At 43.5% G+C, this 17992-nt stretch overlaps 1 protein-coding gene across 1 annotated transcript in view; it reads right to left on the bottom strand.

The window, feature by feature from the left end:
- IFT140 (intraflagellar transport 140) overlaps positions 1 to 17992 on the bottom strand; it is a gene marked incomplete at both ends in the record, with an annotated part of 76648 nt that extends 58656 nt beyond the window's left edge. Inside the window, 8 exons of the mRNA XM_079542971.1 lie at positions 2055 to 2203; positions 2989 to 3095; positions 4191 to 4282; positions 5465 to 5640; positions 13142 to 13284; positions 14570 to 14691; positions 16655 to 16876; positions 17846 to 17992. Of these exons, the coding sequence (XP_079399097.1) occupies positions 2055 to 2203; positions 2989 to 3095; positions 4191 to 4282; positions 5465 to 5640; positions 13142 to 13284; positions 14570 to 14691; positions 16655 to 16876; positions 17846 to 17992 (1158 nt within the window). The remainder of the gene's footprint in view (positions 1 to 2054; positions 2204 to 2988; positions 3096 to 4190; positions 4283 to 5464; positions 5641 to 13141; positions 13285 to 14569; positions 14692 to 16654; positions 16877 to 17845) is intronic.

Raw genomic sequence — 17992 nt, 5'->3', positions numbered from 1 at the left:
CAACAAACAGTGCTACGTCACAACTAAGTGATCCAAAAAACACAGGGATTCTTCAAGGAAAAGGAGGAAGTATTCCAGCTAACTTTTTAAGCGAGTGTTATGAAGATGCATCTTTCCCATCCTATTTTAGTATTGAAAAAGAGCGCTCGTACAGAGCAGAGCAATCCCAAAATTGAAGTTACACTTCAAAAATTCACAGAACAATAAGATGTGCTTCTGAGATGGCCTGCAAGGACAGACTTTAACACGCAGCTGATTAATTATTTCTGTATGAAGGAGGAAATAATGCACCTTTTTTCAATTGTCTTTCCATATTCACAGCTAAGCAAAAGCATCTGACACTGATCATGTTTATTCCTACCACAGGACAATTCCTTTCAGAAAGCACTGGGGCAACCAGCTGACCATCCAAGAGCTCTTCTTCCTTAAGATGTTAGTGAGAGATGGTCTGAATGTTTACAGTCTGGAACCTATAATCACATGCACAGTGCAGGACAGTGGTGCTCTGCCTGAACTCCAACTCTATTCATAACACTCCCTGATGAGCAAGTTATCATCACAGGTTTGAAAAAGAAGCTGCCTTCGTGGCTGGGCAGGGCACACAAAGGCTGGGGGTCAGGGGAGGAGGCTCCTGTGTCAGTAGTTGGTTTTTGTGTTTTGTGGTTGGTTGCTGTTTTGTTCATTTGTTGTAAAACTAACCAACATTTTCTGACAAAAGCAGACAAAACATCATTTTATACGTAAAAGTATAGCGTGTCCTTCTGGGGAGCACCTCTTTTCACATGGAAAATATTCAGATGGAAATATATATTTGTTATTTAGCTGCCAGTGAAAGCAAACTTCACACTGAGACAGTGACAAAAAAATAAAAAAAATGCCCTATCTAGAAAATAATTTAAATTAGATTTTTTTTGCTTGCTATGTTAATACATTTAAATAAACTTCAGATATTAGGAAGAGGTTTTCCAGTAGAGGGTGGGTGCCAACAGAGGGCATGGAGCAGGCTCTCCAGAGCAGTGGGCACAGCCCCACACTGCTCTCAGACACAGAGCTGAGCTCTGGGTGTTGCTGTGCCAGCGGTCGGATCGAGGACCCCTGCAGTCCCCTCCAACTCGGGATATTCTACACTTCTATCAAAGGTGACATTTCTGCCAGTCCGTCTTCTCCAGAAAATAATTTCAGCGTGTTGAATCCAAAGAGTTAATCAGTGAGAAATATGAAGGAGAGATGTTTGGATTTAAGGATGCTGCGACTCCCACTTCTCCCGGGCAGAGAGATCTACAAGGGCTGCTCCAAAGGCAATGCCTCCTATTTGATTGTATTGGCCCAAGATGTCAGAGGTAGGGATGGCAGTAGAGATTGAACCTTTCCACCCATATTCCATTATATTTTGTTGCCATGTGACGGATGGCAGCAGAGTGTGACAAGATGATGTCTGACATGGAAGTACATACGAAGCAAATGTGCCATTGAACTTCATGAGGGAAAAAATGACAACCGCTGACATTTGACACTTGCTGAACATTAAAGGAGACCAAACAGTGGATGTGAGCACGGCGAGGTGGTGGGTGATGCATTTCAGCAGTGGTGACAGTGAGGCACCTCCCCGGGTGCAGATTTCTGGAAGCGCAGCATGCAGCTCTTGTTCATCGCTGGCGAAAGTGCAAAGTTAATGGTGGTGACTACACTGAAAAATAGTGCTTTGTGGTTGAGAATTCACTCTATCAAAAAGTATTACAGTGCTCTTTGTTTCTGTTGTGGTTTCCATGGAAACAAATAGGAGCAATCCAGGTATTTGCATTTTGGTGCATATTGCTGGGCATTTCATCCCTGTCTGTAACACAACAGCTACAAGCAGTTAATACTGCAGCTCATCTCAATTTTGAAAGTTGCTTTATTCAAGGGCTTTCCTCCTTCAGGAAGCTGACTGGTCCCTTCGGCAGTGTGTGCATCTGCAGATTAGCAGTCATAGTTGTCTATTTCACAAACATGGCATACTCAGCTGATGTTTCTGAAGCCTTAATAAAATGCAGGAATGCTCTTTCTTTCCTTACCTTTATCTGAGTGATATTTCCTTCAAGTTCTGTAGATGCATGGAGCTTCCACTTCTCCTTGCCCTCCAAAGCCCCTGTGCTCTGACTGGATACTGACATGTTCCTCCACATTGCCACTCTCCCTTTGTTAGTACCAGCTGCTAGGAGACCTGCCATTCACAGACATTTCAGACACTTCTTATTTTTATCTTATCAAGCTTCAGAAAAACAAACAGGACACAAAGCAGTAGGCAGCCTAGCTCTGCTTCTGAGGCACTGGGAAGCCTTATTCTAGCACAGTTTGTTTCTTTGCTCTCTGCAAATCAGCATTCTAACCCTGTACTGGAGAACCTTTCAGGAAAAAAAAAAAAATGGAAAAAGTTCTTTTTGAGAATCAATGGCTGTTTTCTAAGCTACCGGATGAAGTTATCTTTTAAATACATCAGACACTGATTTCATTTTAAATAACTACTTTTGTAGTACAAACAGACAAGTTGCCATTAAAACCACTCTGCTAGGCCCAATCTATGCCTACATTAGCAAACAAGGCAACAGATAGGAGTGACTCTGTAGAGAAACCCATTGCAAGGCCCAGCATCCACACTATGCTTTTGGTAAGTTCTGCTCTGCATGAAGTTCTCATGTAGGCTTGCTGATTGTCCATAGCACATGGGAACACGCTAGGTGTGCTCCAGGAACACATTCACTGCTTCAGTCTCAAAGGGAACCCAGCCAGTGTGCTCAGAAACAACTTCTCAATGGGAGAAAAAATGCACTGAGTGCTGAATGATCTCACTGCCCCTTTGGGAGGGCTACACCAAACCAATTCTACAAGACATGCTACTGCTGAAACGCCCTGTAAGAAGAATCTACTGAAATGGCTACAGAGCACTGAAGGCTGACAATTTGAAAAGGGTTTGGAATCAGAGATCACAGCTGCCCTATTATTCCTCACCTTTAGCACTGCAGTAAGAAACACAGTTCATGCACTCCCCAGCCTCAAAGCCAAATTGCACATCAGGGGAGAGCACATAGTTCTCACCTCGGTCCAAATCCCAGAACCTAAAGGTACACAAAACAAGAGTTAACAATGCTTCTCCTTCCAGCTATCTTGCTAAACTGTCAGGAGGACTTGTACAAGGCACTAATCTGCTATTGCCTTAATCACAGAATGAACTACATTGGAAGAGATTTCAAAGGTCTAAGTTCCAGCCCTCCTGACGCAGCCAGTAGGTCAGGCTGCCCAAGGCCCATCCAGACAGGTCTTGAGCACCTTCAGGGATGGGGCATCCACCACCTCTCTGAGCAGCCTGTCCCAGCACCTTACAACCTGTCACTGATAACACATACATACTTAATTTTTAAAGTGAAATTGCCAGCAGCTGCCTCTGGAATGAGAACTTCTTAATCTCCTGTTTGCCTTCGACTTTTCAGGATGCAAGATATTTTGTGAAAGGAGTCAAAAGCAAACCCAGTTTTAAGGAAAACAACAAGAAAATGAGGCATAGCTGCAGTACTCTCCCTCCTCTTTTGTGGCTCCAGTATTCCCTATCTCAACCTGTAGCCCTTCGGACTGCTGATATATTCTCTAGAACTAAACATCAAATTCCTTCTTGCTCAATACTTGATCTTTATCACTTTGTCACAACATTAACAGATTCTTCCTGGCAGTAGCAGGCAGAGACTCAAGTGAACCACAGATGTGAATGGAATTCCCTTCTTCCTCTCCTCACCCCTCAGATTCAGAGGAAATAAGTACAGTGAGTCACAGTAAAGGCAGAAGGGAAAAAAAACCACAGTGTAGTACTTTAAAAAGACTCCAGAAAAAGTAGTTTTAAAACTACATAACATTATAACATAGCAGCATGGCAAAGTAACATAGTGTTCAATGAATTATGGAAAGAAATCACTGTAATACTTGTGTTATATTGCAGTAAAAGAGAAGTCCTAGAAAATAAGCACTTTTTCCTGCTGTTATTGCCATAATTATCATAAGAATCGGACAATAAAGATGGAAAGAACAGCAAAGTGGCTTTCTCATGTCAATAAGGTAAAGAAAACCAAACACCCACACAACCCAAAGAACTCAAGAGACTAGAAATCGCTTGGTCAGATTTCTCATGTGCAGCAAGAACAGCTTAAAAACAGGATTCTTACCTGAGTACTGTCTCACCCATTGCTGTAACAATAAGGCTATGGTCTATTAAAAAGATGTCTGCAGAATTACCAGTTTTCCCACTCAACTTCACCTGTTAACAAAAGTGAAAACAGAAAAGTGACAGAAGGTAGAATCAACACTCTGAATGTCTAAGCCTCTGAATTGTACAGTATGACCCCAGAGTTCAAACGTAAACCCTGACCTGTGTGATGATTCATAGAAACCAAGGAGTGACCACCATTAAACCATTAAATCAGATGTATACATTCACAAAAAGAAGTTTTGCAGTCAGGCAAGCAGGTAAGGAACAGTGTTTCTTCTTGTATTGGATCTCCTGGGATTTGGTAAGTATTGTGTTAACTGCAAAATCATAGAATGGTTGCAAAGGAGCACAGTGCTCATCCAGTTCCAACCCCCTGCTGTGTGCTGCAACCAGCAGACCAGGCTGCCCAGAGCCACATCCAGCCTGGCCTCAAATGCCTGCAGGGATGGGGCATCCACCAATTAATAAAAAGCTGACACTCCTGTGGCACAGAAGTGCCCACCCTTTTCTGATCTTAGTTGAAGAAAACCAGAAAACAAATATGAAGGCCCTTCCTCACCTTCAAAGCAGTACGCCCCAACAGTACAGCATTTTATCTGCACGTTGGTCAAGGTGGCTGTACCTACTGGAAGATGTCAGTTTGGTTTTCAGCCCTACACAAATAACAATGTAGTGACATAAAAGTAATTCTGTGACTTGGGGAGTTTTTGTTTAAAGTCTACTGGGACTTCTGCAGCTGCAGAGGACACTGTCACAAAGTGAGAACAAAGCCATCTTTCAGACTTACAGAAAAAGAGCATCACAACAAGGAAGGCACTGCTCCTGCTAATATGAAATAGGCAACCGAGCAACTGATGGTGATGAAAATGAGGACATATAACCTGTAACTATTTCTCCATGAAATGTTTTAACAAACATTTGATTGCACCAAAATTACGTATCAATTTTAAGAGTATCCCCTTTTAATTCAGTAAGACATTAAGGAGTAAAAAAAACTAACACAGGATCACAATGAAAGAAACTAAGACAAAACACAAGAGCAAGACAAAACCCATCTCTCCAAGTTCAGTAGCACACTTCTGTTTCACCTTTAAATGCTCGTATACTTGGTCTCCAAGATAACAACAGAGAAAAAAAGCTGATTCATTTCTGAGTGAAGGAAACAATAATTTTAAAAAATCCTAAGAGGAGATTAAATATTGCAGCTCTACTTTGTTGTGTGACTCTCACCTTCATGAGCTCCTTGGCATCTCCCTCGAGAGTAACTGTATGCAAGGACAACAGCAGGTTCTCCGTTATTACAACCAATGCATCTTTTTTCTCCATGAACAGAAGCTTCTGTACAAGGTTGTCAGCTGACAATATGTGGCTTGTCTTTCCTTTCTCATTCATGTAGTGCACAGAACCTATAGTACACATAAACAGTTACACAGCTCTTAGTTAACAGCTCCTGTAGCCATAGAAATTGAATTTGCTCCTTGTAACTTCAATAAAATAGTCCTCGAGTGCTAAAAGAAAAACAACCACAGCTGTTGTCTCACAGTTTGTCTCTGGATGTGGACAATGACAAGAGCTGACTGTGGCAAGAAATCAAAATCATTCGCTTTCGCTCACCTAGAAAATCCAGATGCAAACCATTTAGGTGGCATCACAAATACTGTTCAACTAAAAACACTTTCTGCATATGTGTGCAGGTATGCAAAGGCCAAATGATGGCTTCTAAAATCTTCAGTAGTCATAATTTGTGAAAGAACCTAAGAATTAATACACTCACAGCAAAGTTTAGATTACAGAAGCCTGAGCACATGGAGTTCCTCATTGTTCAGGAACACCCCAGCACACAGTGAGCAGCTTTTCTACAGGAGTTCCACAAAATACCAGGTAGGGTAGCAGTGAATCAGAACAAGCAAACAGGATTGTGTCTCACCTGAAACACTTCAGGCAGCGTGCACTGCCCAGTTACATGGTGGCAATGCCCAAGTCCTAGGCAGAGCTAAGCAATGAAAAACCCTATAGCACCTAGCAGTTTGCAGATGAGATTACTGAAACCACCTGCTGCAACCTGACAGATGCCAATGTTACAGATATACCATTTCCTAACAAATATATAAATGTGGTATTTCAATTTGCTGCAAGTTTAATTTGCCCTGTGAAATGAAACATGCCCAAAAGAAGCTGAAGTAGAAAACAAAGGCGTAAGTCTGATCACCGAGGATCTATGCTGAAATGTTGTACCTAAAGGGTAACATGATGTAGCTTTAAAAGAATCTTTCCATTTATGGCTCTCTACACATCATCTCCATTACCTACATTCAAAAAGTTCCGAACTCCTGTCCCACCTGTGATCATACTGCTAAATTTTCTACCTAAAATAAACACTGAAGTTTCTCTTGTTCAAACAGTTCTCCAACGCAGTCCTTAGAGAAAGAGAAAGGCTTATTGCAGCCATCCTTTGTAACAGCCCATCATCTACAGAACCTGGAATTGGCTCACAGACAGCATTCTTCACAGCACACGTGCAAGACAAGGGAACAGATCCCTGCAGCTACAAACAAAAGTCCACCAGCAGGAAGCTCAGGATGCCTTACAGACCCACGTTATCCCCAATGCCTGTGCCAGTCATCTCAAATGCTTTGCACTGAAGATTTTTTGTGGTGCTGAGAGTATTACAAAGCAACATTTTAGAACTGCTAACAATCAGGCATCCTTTCTTTACATCAGTATCTTGTGTCACATATTGTCTGAATTATTTTTTTTTAACTACATTGATCAGCATTTTGAGTGCAGCAATGGATCTAGGCTCGTACTTAAAACAGAGGTTTACCATCTTTTGAGGAGCTCCACTGCTCATTCCAGTTTAGCTTTAAATGATGCTGCTCTCCTGGCTTTAGTCAAGTCAATTCTGAGACCTTTTACAATTGCATTCACAATGTTTAAAGCATTAAAAACGTTAAAGCAACAATTTAATTTGTTTTCATTAGAACAAGTTTGTGATGAAAAATCACAACTGCAGTTCACATTTACACACTATGAAAATGTTCACTCATTCTGACAGACCACCCTCTAGAATAAGAACCGAGTCCAAATGACATCAACCCGTGCAATGAGAAAGCTCAGAAAAGAAACCACCAGTGCCATACGGTAGAAAATTAAAGTTTAAACAGGAGGCCTGGAAACAAAGAGAATTTTGAGTACACCCACTTGCAGGACTCCGAGTCTGTCTCTAGATGGGGCTGTGTACCAAATCAGCTGCTAACAGGCACACAGCGAGCCAGAGATTTTCATCCACCACCTTTGCATTAAAAACAAAACAAAATGTGTCCTGTAACCCTTTTAAATCTGAACGGTTCATGTTTAGGAAAGAAGCTTACACCTCCCAAATGCAATGAAGGCAGAGCCTGCTGCTGAGCAAGGTCAGCGTACCGCTAGGCAACGACGCAACTGTAAGGCAGTGAGCGTGCTGGTGTTCATTATAGAGTCTAATTCCACTACCATAATGAACGTAAACACTGAATCATGCTGTAATTGAGCTGTAGAGCCAGCATAACTTCAATAGTTTTTGGAGTTGTCAGCACTTGAATGGAAAGGATTATGTATTCATTACAGTGATTGCCTCACACTCTAGCTCTAGATCCAACAGGTAAGCAGGAGACAAAAGGCATCATGAGGAGGAAGAAAGTTAGTTGGTAATTGTAGCAGAAATGCTAACACACTCCTGAACCAGTGATTCAGTACCTGGTGGGAAGGCAGAGCCAATCCAGGGGAGCTCAGGTGCATGCAATACATTTGAGTGACCAGAAGGGGTGAAGCCAAGACCCATCCCTTCCCAGCCCTCATTTAAGGGCTGGCAATGGAGGCAAAGGTATCTCATTGGAGATCCCTGCTTACCAGAGGCCTTACAAAGGTAAGCAGTTTTTCTTCCTTTGTGTCTGCAACTGCTGCGTTTGGGCTTGTTCTCATTTGCTGTAGCTCAGGATTGTGCCACTCCCTATTACTGCTGTACTTTCCACCATGTTACAGCATTACACTTGGTGAGCCAGTCAGACACTTATTTAGGATGGATTATCTAAAAAAAAATTAAAAAATGGTGCATTGGATGTTCACTGGGACTACTAATACACTGAAAAAGGAACTCCCAGGGAAAACTCGGAGATTCCTGGGTTCCCCATGGCTAATTTCTGCACAGATTATTGAACAGTGGGGACCTATAAGAGCTATTATTAAATCCCCTTCAAAAATGGCTGACTTCCTGAAAGAGTGAGGACAAAATCTTTTGATAACTGAGGAAAGAGTTGCAGCAGCATCTGCTGTGGCATGGCAGCTGCTTCTCACTATTAATGCATATCATTCCTTGGAGGAGGAATTACAAGATGAGAAAAAGCTTTAAAAAGCACATATTAGACAACTGGAAAAGAAAATTACACCTTTGACGGGGCAAACTGCCCCACCTTTAAATAGAATTTCCTCTTTGAAATTAAGACCCATGTCATTAGAAGGAGAAAAAGACTTGGACCAGCAGGATCCTTGGATCCTAGTTGAACCCAAGAACAAAAAGAAAGCCAAGCAGACTAAAATCCAACTAGAAGATCTGGGAACCTTAGATCCTCTAGAAATATGCCCAGTAATAACAGAAAAGACAAAGAAACTCCAGGACAGACCAGCAGGGTGGGCACCTGGAGAGCTGCCCCCTGCCCACACCACACTACAAGTAACAGCATGTCCATATGCAGCTGCTGAGCTTATGGACTTGTTGCAAAAATTTAAGCAAAGACCCCTAGAGAGCATCCCAGCTTGGCCTTTGAGATCATAGGGTATGGGGGCTGAAAATGTGGTAAATAATGGGCCTGAGATTTCCAAACTTGCATCTGTTACCACGCATCCGGCTCTCAGGCTGTATGCAAAGGAATACATAATGAACAAAACCATTCCTTAATTCAATGGATAATGGCAGCACATAGAATTATGTGGCCGAAGAAAGGTATGTACTGCTAAATGCTGGTTTATGGACCTCAGAGGAAGAGCTCCAACACTGTATCAGAGAACAAGGGATGAAGGAGGTCATTCATAATAACACATTCGAGAGTCCTGACCTGGTTAAATTCTCAGCAGGGATGAGGGACCTCATACTACAACCAGCCCCTCCCAACCCATATGGCACACTGATGTCCATACTGAGCCCTTTAGTGGCCTTAGAGTCCATCATCCAACAAGCTGTCCAATGGGTGGCTGATCTAGAGGAGACAGAGTGCTTTCAGAACAGGTGAAATATCCAAATGTTAGAAGGGGCCAAGGTCCACTATGCAACTAAAACCAGGAAACCCACCCCACAGACTCAATAGGGACCCATAAGGGTATCCTGAAAGCAGATGTTTAATGACTCAATCCAGGCTGGGGTGCAATTTGCTGAAATTGATCACAAGCCCTATCGTGTCCTCCTCCAGCTATGGAGACGCTTAGAGGACAATCAAAAACTTCAAAATCACCCCAAAAAACCTGGGGTGAGAATTACTGAAAAAATACCAACAAGAAGATGGAACCTGGAAGATTTCCTAGCTCCCAATAAAAGGAAAAACTTCCTCAGGTGACCCAGGCCACTATGCCCAAGCTGCCTGAAGAAAAAGAATTGGCAATTACACAGTTACTCGCATGATACGGGATGCCAGCTCCCCTGCGCTTAGGGCTCCCAGATGGGACCGGAGGCCCTCTGTTGAATTGATGATTTTTTTTGGTCCTGAAAGAATATACAGCAAGTTATGGCACTAGTTGACATGGATGCAGAAACGTCAGTTATTTCTGGTGATCCAAGCAAATTCCATGGAGATGAGGTGATGATTGGTGGGTCTGGGGGCCAGACCATCCCTGCAACCCAGACATAGAGGTTGGGGGTTGGGTGTCTCCCACCCCAGGAGTATAAGGTGCCTGTTGCCCCAGTCCCAGAGTACATACTGGGCATAGACATCCCATGGGGTCTGACTCTCCAGATGACCATTCAGGCTGAGAAAGGGATGTGTTAGCATCCAGGTGGGGCAGGTGATATTAAGAGGCCATGCAAAACTTAAGCCTGTTCACTTGTCAAATACATGCCAAAATACTAATACTAAACAGTATAGACTCCTGGAGGGGCAAGGAGAAATCTCTAGAATGCTGCAGGAGCTAGAAAATGCTGGGATCGTAAGACCTGCACATAGCCCGTGTAATTCCCCCATATGGCCAGTGGGGAAGTCAGGCTGCACATGGAGAATGACACTGGGTTACAGAGAATTAAATAAGGTTATGTTTCTTGTTCATGCAGCCGTACCCAATATTGCCTCTCTGATGGACACAGGGATGGAGTAGGGACATAAAAACCTACCACTGTGTCCTAGACTTGGCAAATGCATTCTTCAGTATTGCCATCCATGAAGAATCCCAAGGTCAGTTTGCATTTACATGGGGAGGCAGGCAGCAGACCTTTCATGGCCTGCCACAAACGTGTGTGCATTCACCAACCTGTTGTCAGGACAGGCCCAGGCACTGGGTATATTCAGTCCTACCCTTCCAGCCAAACTAGATGTCCATGGAACTCAGGATGGGTTTGGCTGGGGCCTATGGCAGTTCCAAAATTCTCTTTGAACTGCAGTTGGGTTCTGGTCTCAGGTTTGGCATGGAGCAGAAGTGAGGTACAGCATGACTGAAAAACAGTTATTGGCTGCCTATTCCGTATTACAAGCAGTAGAGCCAATAACCCAAACAACTGAAGTCGTAGTTAAGACCACCTTGCCAATTCAGGGCTGGGTGAAAGATCTGACCCACCTTCCTAAGACAGGAGTAGCCCAAGTACAGACAATGGCAGATGGGTTGCCTATCTCGGGCACAGGAATAGTTTGTCTTCATCACCACAGTGATCTCTCTATCAGAGAAGAGTCCTGTTCAAGAAGGGAAATATCCCATTCCTGAAGATGCCTGATGTACAGACGGGTCCAGCAAGGGTAACCCGAGCAAGTGGAGAGCAGTGGCATACCATCCCTCCACTAAAATAATCTGGTTTGAAGAGGGGGACAGTCAGAGTAGCCAACGGGCAGAGCTGTGAGCTGTGTGGATGGTTATAATCAAGGAACCCCGTGATGATATACTGAATATCTGCACAGGCAGTTGGGCTGTGTACTGTGGGCTCACCCTTTGGATTGCACAGTGGGCCATCCAGGAATGGACCACCCACACCCAACCAATCTGGGGCAGAGATTTGTGGTTGGACATACAGAATGTGGTTAGACACAGGACTGTACATGTCTACCACGTTTCTGGCACCAACCTCTACAGTCACCAGGAAATGATGAAGCCAACATGATGGCCCGAATTGGATGGATTGAGGATTCACCATCTGAGAACATCGCCCATTGGTTATGTCAGAAGCTGCAGCATGCAGGATAAAAGACAGTGTGGACAGCTGCTAAAGCATGGGGGCTGCCCATACAGCTATCTGACAATGCCAAGGCATGCTGAGACTGCAATGCTTGCTCCAGTATGAGACAAAGACTGTTGCCCTAAATATCAGCCCATCTTGCAAGAGGAAACAATCCTCTCCAGCAATGGCAGGTCAACTACATTGTACATTGTACATGTACAAATACATATCAACATACAACACACAACTGCCCCTCCCTTGATCTGAGGGGGCAAGATATGCCCCGACCTGAATCAACACAGCCAGTGGGCTAATGCAGGCCTATACACTGCCAACAGTGAACCAGGCATAATACCTTCAGAGCATTCACCAAACTGATGGCTGCCTACAGGACACCTCGAGTCATTGAGAGTGACTGAGGAACTCATTTTACTGGTGGTACAACTCTGGGCAGAAGAAAACAACACTGAGTGGCAATTCCACCTGCCATATAATCTGATGGGATAGACTCTCAGTCCCTGCTGGGGTGGACAAAAAGACTCTACAAAACCCTGTGGGACCTGAACAAAAGGCCTAGAGACAGCAAACCCTGTGCCCTAAAGATGCTACAGACAACATGGGCCTCCCCTTAGGATCCAAATTGCAGGCATAGATAGTCAGGTAAGACCCCAAATTGCAAAGACAATAATCTGCTCACTGCCCCTGAAAACCTAGAACCCTGTACCCATAAAAAAGAATGGCCTTGGAAGTTGCAAATTAGACCAAAGTTGTGTGGCCTACTTGCACCTTGGGGGAGATTATTGGAGGTTGGAGGATCTGTAGTCCCCCCAGTAACAGGCGCATGGCCTGCAGGCATCATGGTCAGCACTCTGGTTTTCATTCCTAAGGGGACCTTAATCATGGTTCTGTGACAAATCTGGACTCCCCCTTTGGTACCCAATATAGTTACAGAGCCTTGATATTGAGCCAATGGGTATGGTACATCTGGCCAGGACATGCCCTAGTGCAAGCTTTAGTACTGACCCAGGACAGGAACATGGCATGTATCCTGCTGTGGAGGGCAGGCCTACACCTTCTGGTACTTCTGAAACATCTGTGCTGTCCCCCGAGTCTCTTCTGATCACTGGGAGTGGCAACATGACATCCAATGTCACTGAAAGATCAGCATGACACCTGGGGGTGGACTGTATGGAACTGATGAAATGCAAGCCAAATCTTCCCTGGTCCAAGCAGCTATGTGCCTCCAGGAAACCATCGAGTACTGGCCCACAGAGGAACATGAATTTCAACCATGAACCAATCATCAATCATCTCATTTTGTCAACCTACACCGTGACAGGCAAATTGTATGAAGCATCATGGTGTACTGGATCACTGTAATGGGAAAGGCTTACCTGCAACCTGCTCAATCATTGGTTCAAGCCGGGAAGGGGTGGAATGTAGCAGAAATCTAAGTCATTAAACTGTTTTGAACCACTAACAGGCAAGTTCACAGCAACTGAAAAAAGTGTTCTTGCTCTTACCATCAGTCAAGGTGACAAAGAAGGACAGTCCTTCCTGGAGTCCTGTTTTCAAAGGTGCTTCTGTTCCAGCTTTTCTCCAGTTAAACATATCCAAGGCTTTCTCATCACCACTCACAGCAGCTTTTGCCAGCTGTAGGAAGTCTCTGCAAACAAAAGATACTTCATTTCCAATTCCCTACATAACAGAATACATTCCATCCCCAAGAAAGGAATATTTCATAGAACTGTAAAGAGAGAAGAAAGATGTTTCATGCACTGGTTGGAAATCAACTAACTCCCGAAAGATATAAAGCTCATTTAGTACCAGTTTTCACTTGTATTGCTTCACCCTTTTTTCCCCCTTTAAGCATTATTATTTTTAGAGAGATGTGAAACAATGTCCCAAAGAAAAATCCGTTTGTTTGTTTGTTTTCTCCTTAATATTATACCTTATTACTACTTCTTTCTTGAAGAGAAAAGACAGATTTAAGAATTCAGTTATTCTTGCCAATAATTTCATGAATAACTGTTTCCAGTGTGCTTTGTGCTTTTCTAATTGGCAAATGTCACTGATTGAAGAACTAAAGAAAGAAGAATGAACAGCAACAGTGAGAGGGATGTTGACAAAACGAAAGACTTGTCACTGCATGCAGAACACAAACAGCCTCTGCTGCAAATAGAGAGGAAGAAAAGCTTGGAACCAGAGGACAACTACAAGCACAGTTTTGTATTATTATTATTTATTAAATCATAGAATCACAGAATTGCTCAGGTTGGAAAAGACCTTAAAGATCATCAAGTCCAACCACAACCCAACCATAGTACCCTAATTCTTACAGCCTACACCTACATCACATCCCTGAGCACCACATCCAAATGGTTTTTAAACACATCCAGGGATGGTGAGTCAACCACCTCCCTGGGGGAGCCTATTCCAGTGCCTAACAACTGTTACTGTAAAGAAGCATTTCCTGATATCCAACCTAAACCTCCCCTGATGAAACTTAAGGCCGTTTCTCCTTGTCCTGTCACCAGTGAGGAGAGACCAGCCCCACTCTCTCTGTAATCATATTTCAGGTATTGGAAGAGAGCAGCAAGGTCTCCCCTCAGCTTCCTTTTCCCCAGACTGAACAGCCCCAGTTCCTTCAATCTCTCCTCATAGGCAATTCTCCAACATATTCTCTTCACAGCCTTGTTGCCCTTCTTCGGACCTGCTCCAGCACCTCCGTGTCCTTTCTGTATTGAGGTGCCCAAAACTGAACACAGCACTCGAGGTGAGGCCTCACCAGTGCTGAGTACAGGGCAGGATGACTGCCTTGGTCCTGCTCACCACATCATTCCTGATCCAAGCCAGAATGTCCTCGTCAAGATCATTAATAAAGATGTTAAATAGAAATGGTCTGTTAACAGAGCTGGTCCACCTGCGCTGCGGCAGGACACAGTACTTACTCGCCAGGAGGGGGCGGTCGGAAGATGCAGTGCGACAGACATTTTCCATAGTCGTGTTTCAGCACGGGAGGACCTTGCACTCGACCTCGCTGGTCCATTCTCCATAGAAACAAGATACCATGCTAAAAAGAAAAAAAAGACCGCGGTTAATTCATCACACGTTGCACATATGTGAGAATCCAGTCTCTAGAAGAATCACAAGTTAAAGAAAGCAAGGCTAGTTAGCTAATTAATGCAACAGTAGTCAATGGAAGTTGATGCTGGAAAATAATTGCGCCCCATTTCTTTCAGTCTGATTTTAAAAGAATTTTGAGTGACAAAATTTCTACCATTTCTCAATGAAAGAACTTCATAGCCTTGCTGTCTGCCCCTCCCTTAACATTTGTCTAACTTTCACCTGCTTACTTCATTCCAAACAGAACTTCAATCTTACAAACAAATCTCAGAATTTCAAATGAATTTCATTACAACAGATTGCACTCCTAAGATTTAATCTGGTTATCAACTGAATATAAAAACTAGGAATATATATTCACTGTCTTTTTTCTGTTCAAACACATACTTTCTATAACATGTATTTGCAGTGTAGGTGAGAACCATCACACAAACAATCTCAGTTTGTGCCTTCTGCTGCAAGGAGGAACACAAGCACAAACCAAAGTGCAACCACTGTGCAAATCTTAGAGCCTGGTGCAGGTTTTGGAGGTAATAAGCATTTGGCAGTGCCAGCTCAGAATGCATAGAGCCCCAGAGACTAGAAAATATGGATGAAGAAGGCAGAGATGCAAAAAGCATCAGCATGTCATGTGCCTGAACTGTCCCAACAAGCTGACCTACGCTGCAGCTTCACAGCTGGAACTTTATTATTTATTTTTGTTATGAAACAAATGGCATTTGGATGTCCTCTGTATAAGCACTGCATGAACAAAACAACAACTTGCGATGCAAAGTTCAACCTCATTTTGCTTTGTTAATGCAGGCAACAAAAGCAGTGGTATTACTGACCCTACACCTGTTTTAAGGAGACTTATTGTGATCCAACACCAAAAACCAATTTGAAAAAGTCTGTTCCCAAGTGCCACGTGAATGTGAACAGCAGTTACATTAACATATTCTCCACATGAACTCCCAGTTACTGTTATCATCCTTCCTTCAGGCAACATCTTTTCTAATTAAGAGGATAAATGCAATCACGACTCAATGTTTAATTTCTGCATTTCTGTCAAATGCAGAAAGGGCAAAAGAATTTTAACAAGGATGATGTAAAATTACATTTCCCTCCAAATCATAGGTAAAAGTCTTGAGAACTGAAGCAAAATTCTTGGGCATGCTCAGATTTATCAGAAAGAATGTAAAAAAGCACATTGTCACCATTTGCTCACTCAAGAGCTGACAAATCGGAATCTTCTGTGAATGCTTAGTCCTGAATAGTAGATATTTATTATTAACATCTCGTTTCACTACATAAAGGGTAACAAGCTTCCAATAGACTGATATTTCAACCATTTCCAAAGTATTTTCCATACAGTAAGTACAATTCATATTAGCTTAATAATATTCATATTAGTTGAAAAGCAAACTTCCTGCATACACAGGGACAAGCAATTGAAATCACCCACACCTCAAACATTCCGTGCATCAAACAGCCTGAAATCCTGACCTACTGTTCTAATCACAGAATGGCCTGAGTTGAAAAGGCCCACAGTGCTCATCCAGTTCCAACCCCTGCTGTGTGCAGCTCACCAACCAGCAGCCCAGGCTGCCCAGAGCCACATCCAGCCTGGCCTCGAATGCCTGCAGAACTGGGGCATCCACAGCCTCCTTGGGCAGCCTGTTCCAGTGCCTCACTGCCCTCAGCGAGGTTAGAGATGCTCATTTAAAGACAAATTGAAAGAACTGTAGAAAAGTTAACACAATTACATTTGTCTTCACTCCCTAACCATTTTAATTTGTACCTAAAGCACAGAAATGTATCCCTCCCCTGCTCCTGCACCTATTCCCTTCCTTTGCAGTCCACTCCGTGATCCTTTCCATCACAAGGCACGCACTGTATTCCAGATGAAGGTTTGACAGCTGAGTGCTTACCCTGTCACCAGACACGAGGCGGGAGCCATTGCTGCTCCACTGTAGGATAGAGATTTTGGTGCTGTGGTTTGGCGGCACGGTGTGGAGCTCCTTGTCTTGTTTGTTAAGTATGACGACTTCTCCAGTCTCCCAGCCAGCTGCCAGGATCGGCCTGGAAGGGTGCCAGGAGAGCGATGTGACCTGAGAGCTTCTCTCCACATGTGCGTCAGGAACGTGTTCTCCCTGCCAACAGAAACAAAGGGCACGATCAACACAAGAATGCAGCTAAACCTTCAGATTTACTCCCCAGCCAACAAGATATTTTCTTGTCTAAAAGAACTGACTTGCATCAGAACATCTGGTAAGACACAAGAAGTGGCTACACCACGTATTTCTGGCTATTTCACATGCATGGGTGTGCTACGATATGCAGCACAGCCACTTGAAAATAGCTGCTGAAAACGCAGTGGTGTTAAGTGACAGCTTCCCTCTGCTTTGCAAGGCTATTCCTCCCTCACAGCATGCACAAAGAGCTCTCACTAAACAGGAGATTCCTATAAGAACGATATGATGGCCCCCACCACATTTCAGTTTAAAAAAAGAAGAAAAACAATAAAGCTCTTCACCAATAATACAATAAACTAAGGCTTAATTAGCTCCAAAAGGTAGGCTCTCCTCTGAGCATAGTTTGCTGCATTATTTCAGGCAAATTGTTTAACACCTCTATTTATTTTCCTATTTATCAAATGTGGATGACAGTTTTTCATAACACACTCTGAAAGTTATGCATTTTATAGAATACTCATATTAACAAATGTCAAAGTTTTCAGTGCATCTGCTGCACCATTTCCCTAAATAGCACAGATTCTTATTTTCCCCTGGAAATGGTGCAAACTGAAGTGCTACACGAGCCCCTCGTGCATAGCATACGAGAGCAGCACAGCAAATAGCTGTCTACAGCCCTCTCAGATGCCATGAGCTGGGTCTAGCAAACCAAGGCAGGCTCAAGGGGAAGAATGATTTTTTTCCTAATTCCCATTATTGAGTACACTTGATTCCCTTAAAGTTTAAAAAGAGAAAAAAGAAGCACGTGGCCATTCTATTGTTAAGCCTAACCTGCAAACTGGTAAGCATCATCAGTAAAACTTGGAATTGCAGGCATACGTAATGCCAAAGTGAAGTTTCAGAGCAGCAAAGCTGCTGACTGCTCACCTGCTCCAGGTAGATATCCACACAGCCTCCTACCGCTGTGCTGATGGAAGCAACTGCCAGGAGAGGTTGGACAGAGTGCCACGTTATAAGAGAAGGGGAGGCCACTGAATCCGGAGCCTCCGTCCGGTGATCCACATACACAGCCAT

This window comes from Tetrao urogallus (genome assembly GCF_951394365.1).
Source record: "Tetrao urogallus genome assembly, chromosome: 15".
Classification (NCBI taxonomy): domain Eukaryota; kingdom Metazoa; phylum Chordata; class Aves; order Galliformes; family Phasianidae; genus Tetrao; species Tetrao urogallus.
The sequence above is the reverse complement of the archived record's forward strand: the minus strand, read 5'-3'. Positions and strand labels throughout refer to the sequence as shown.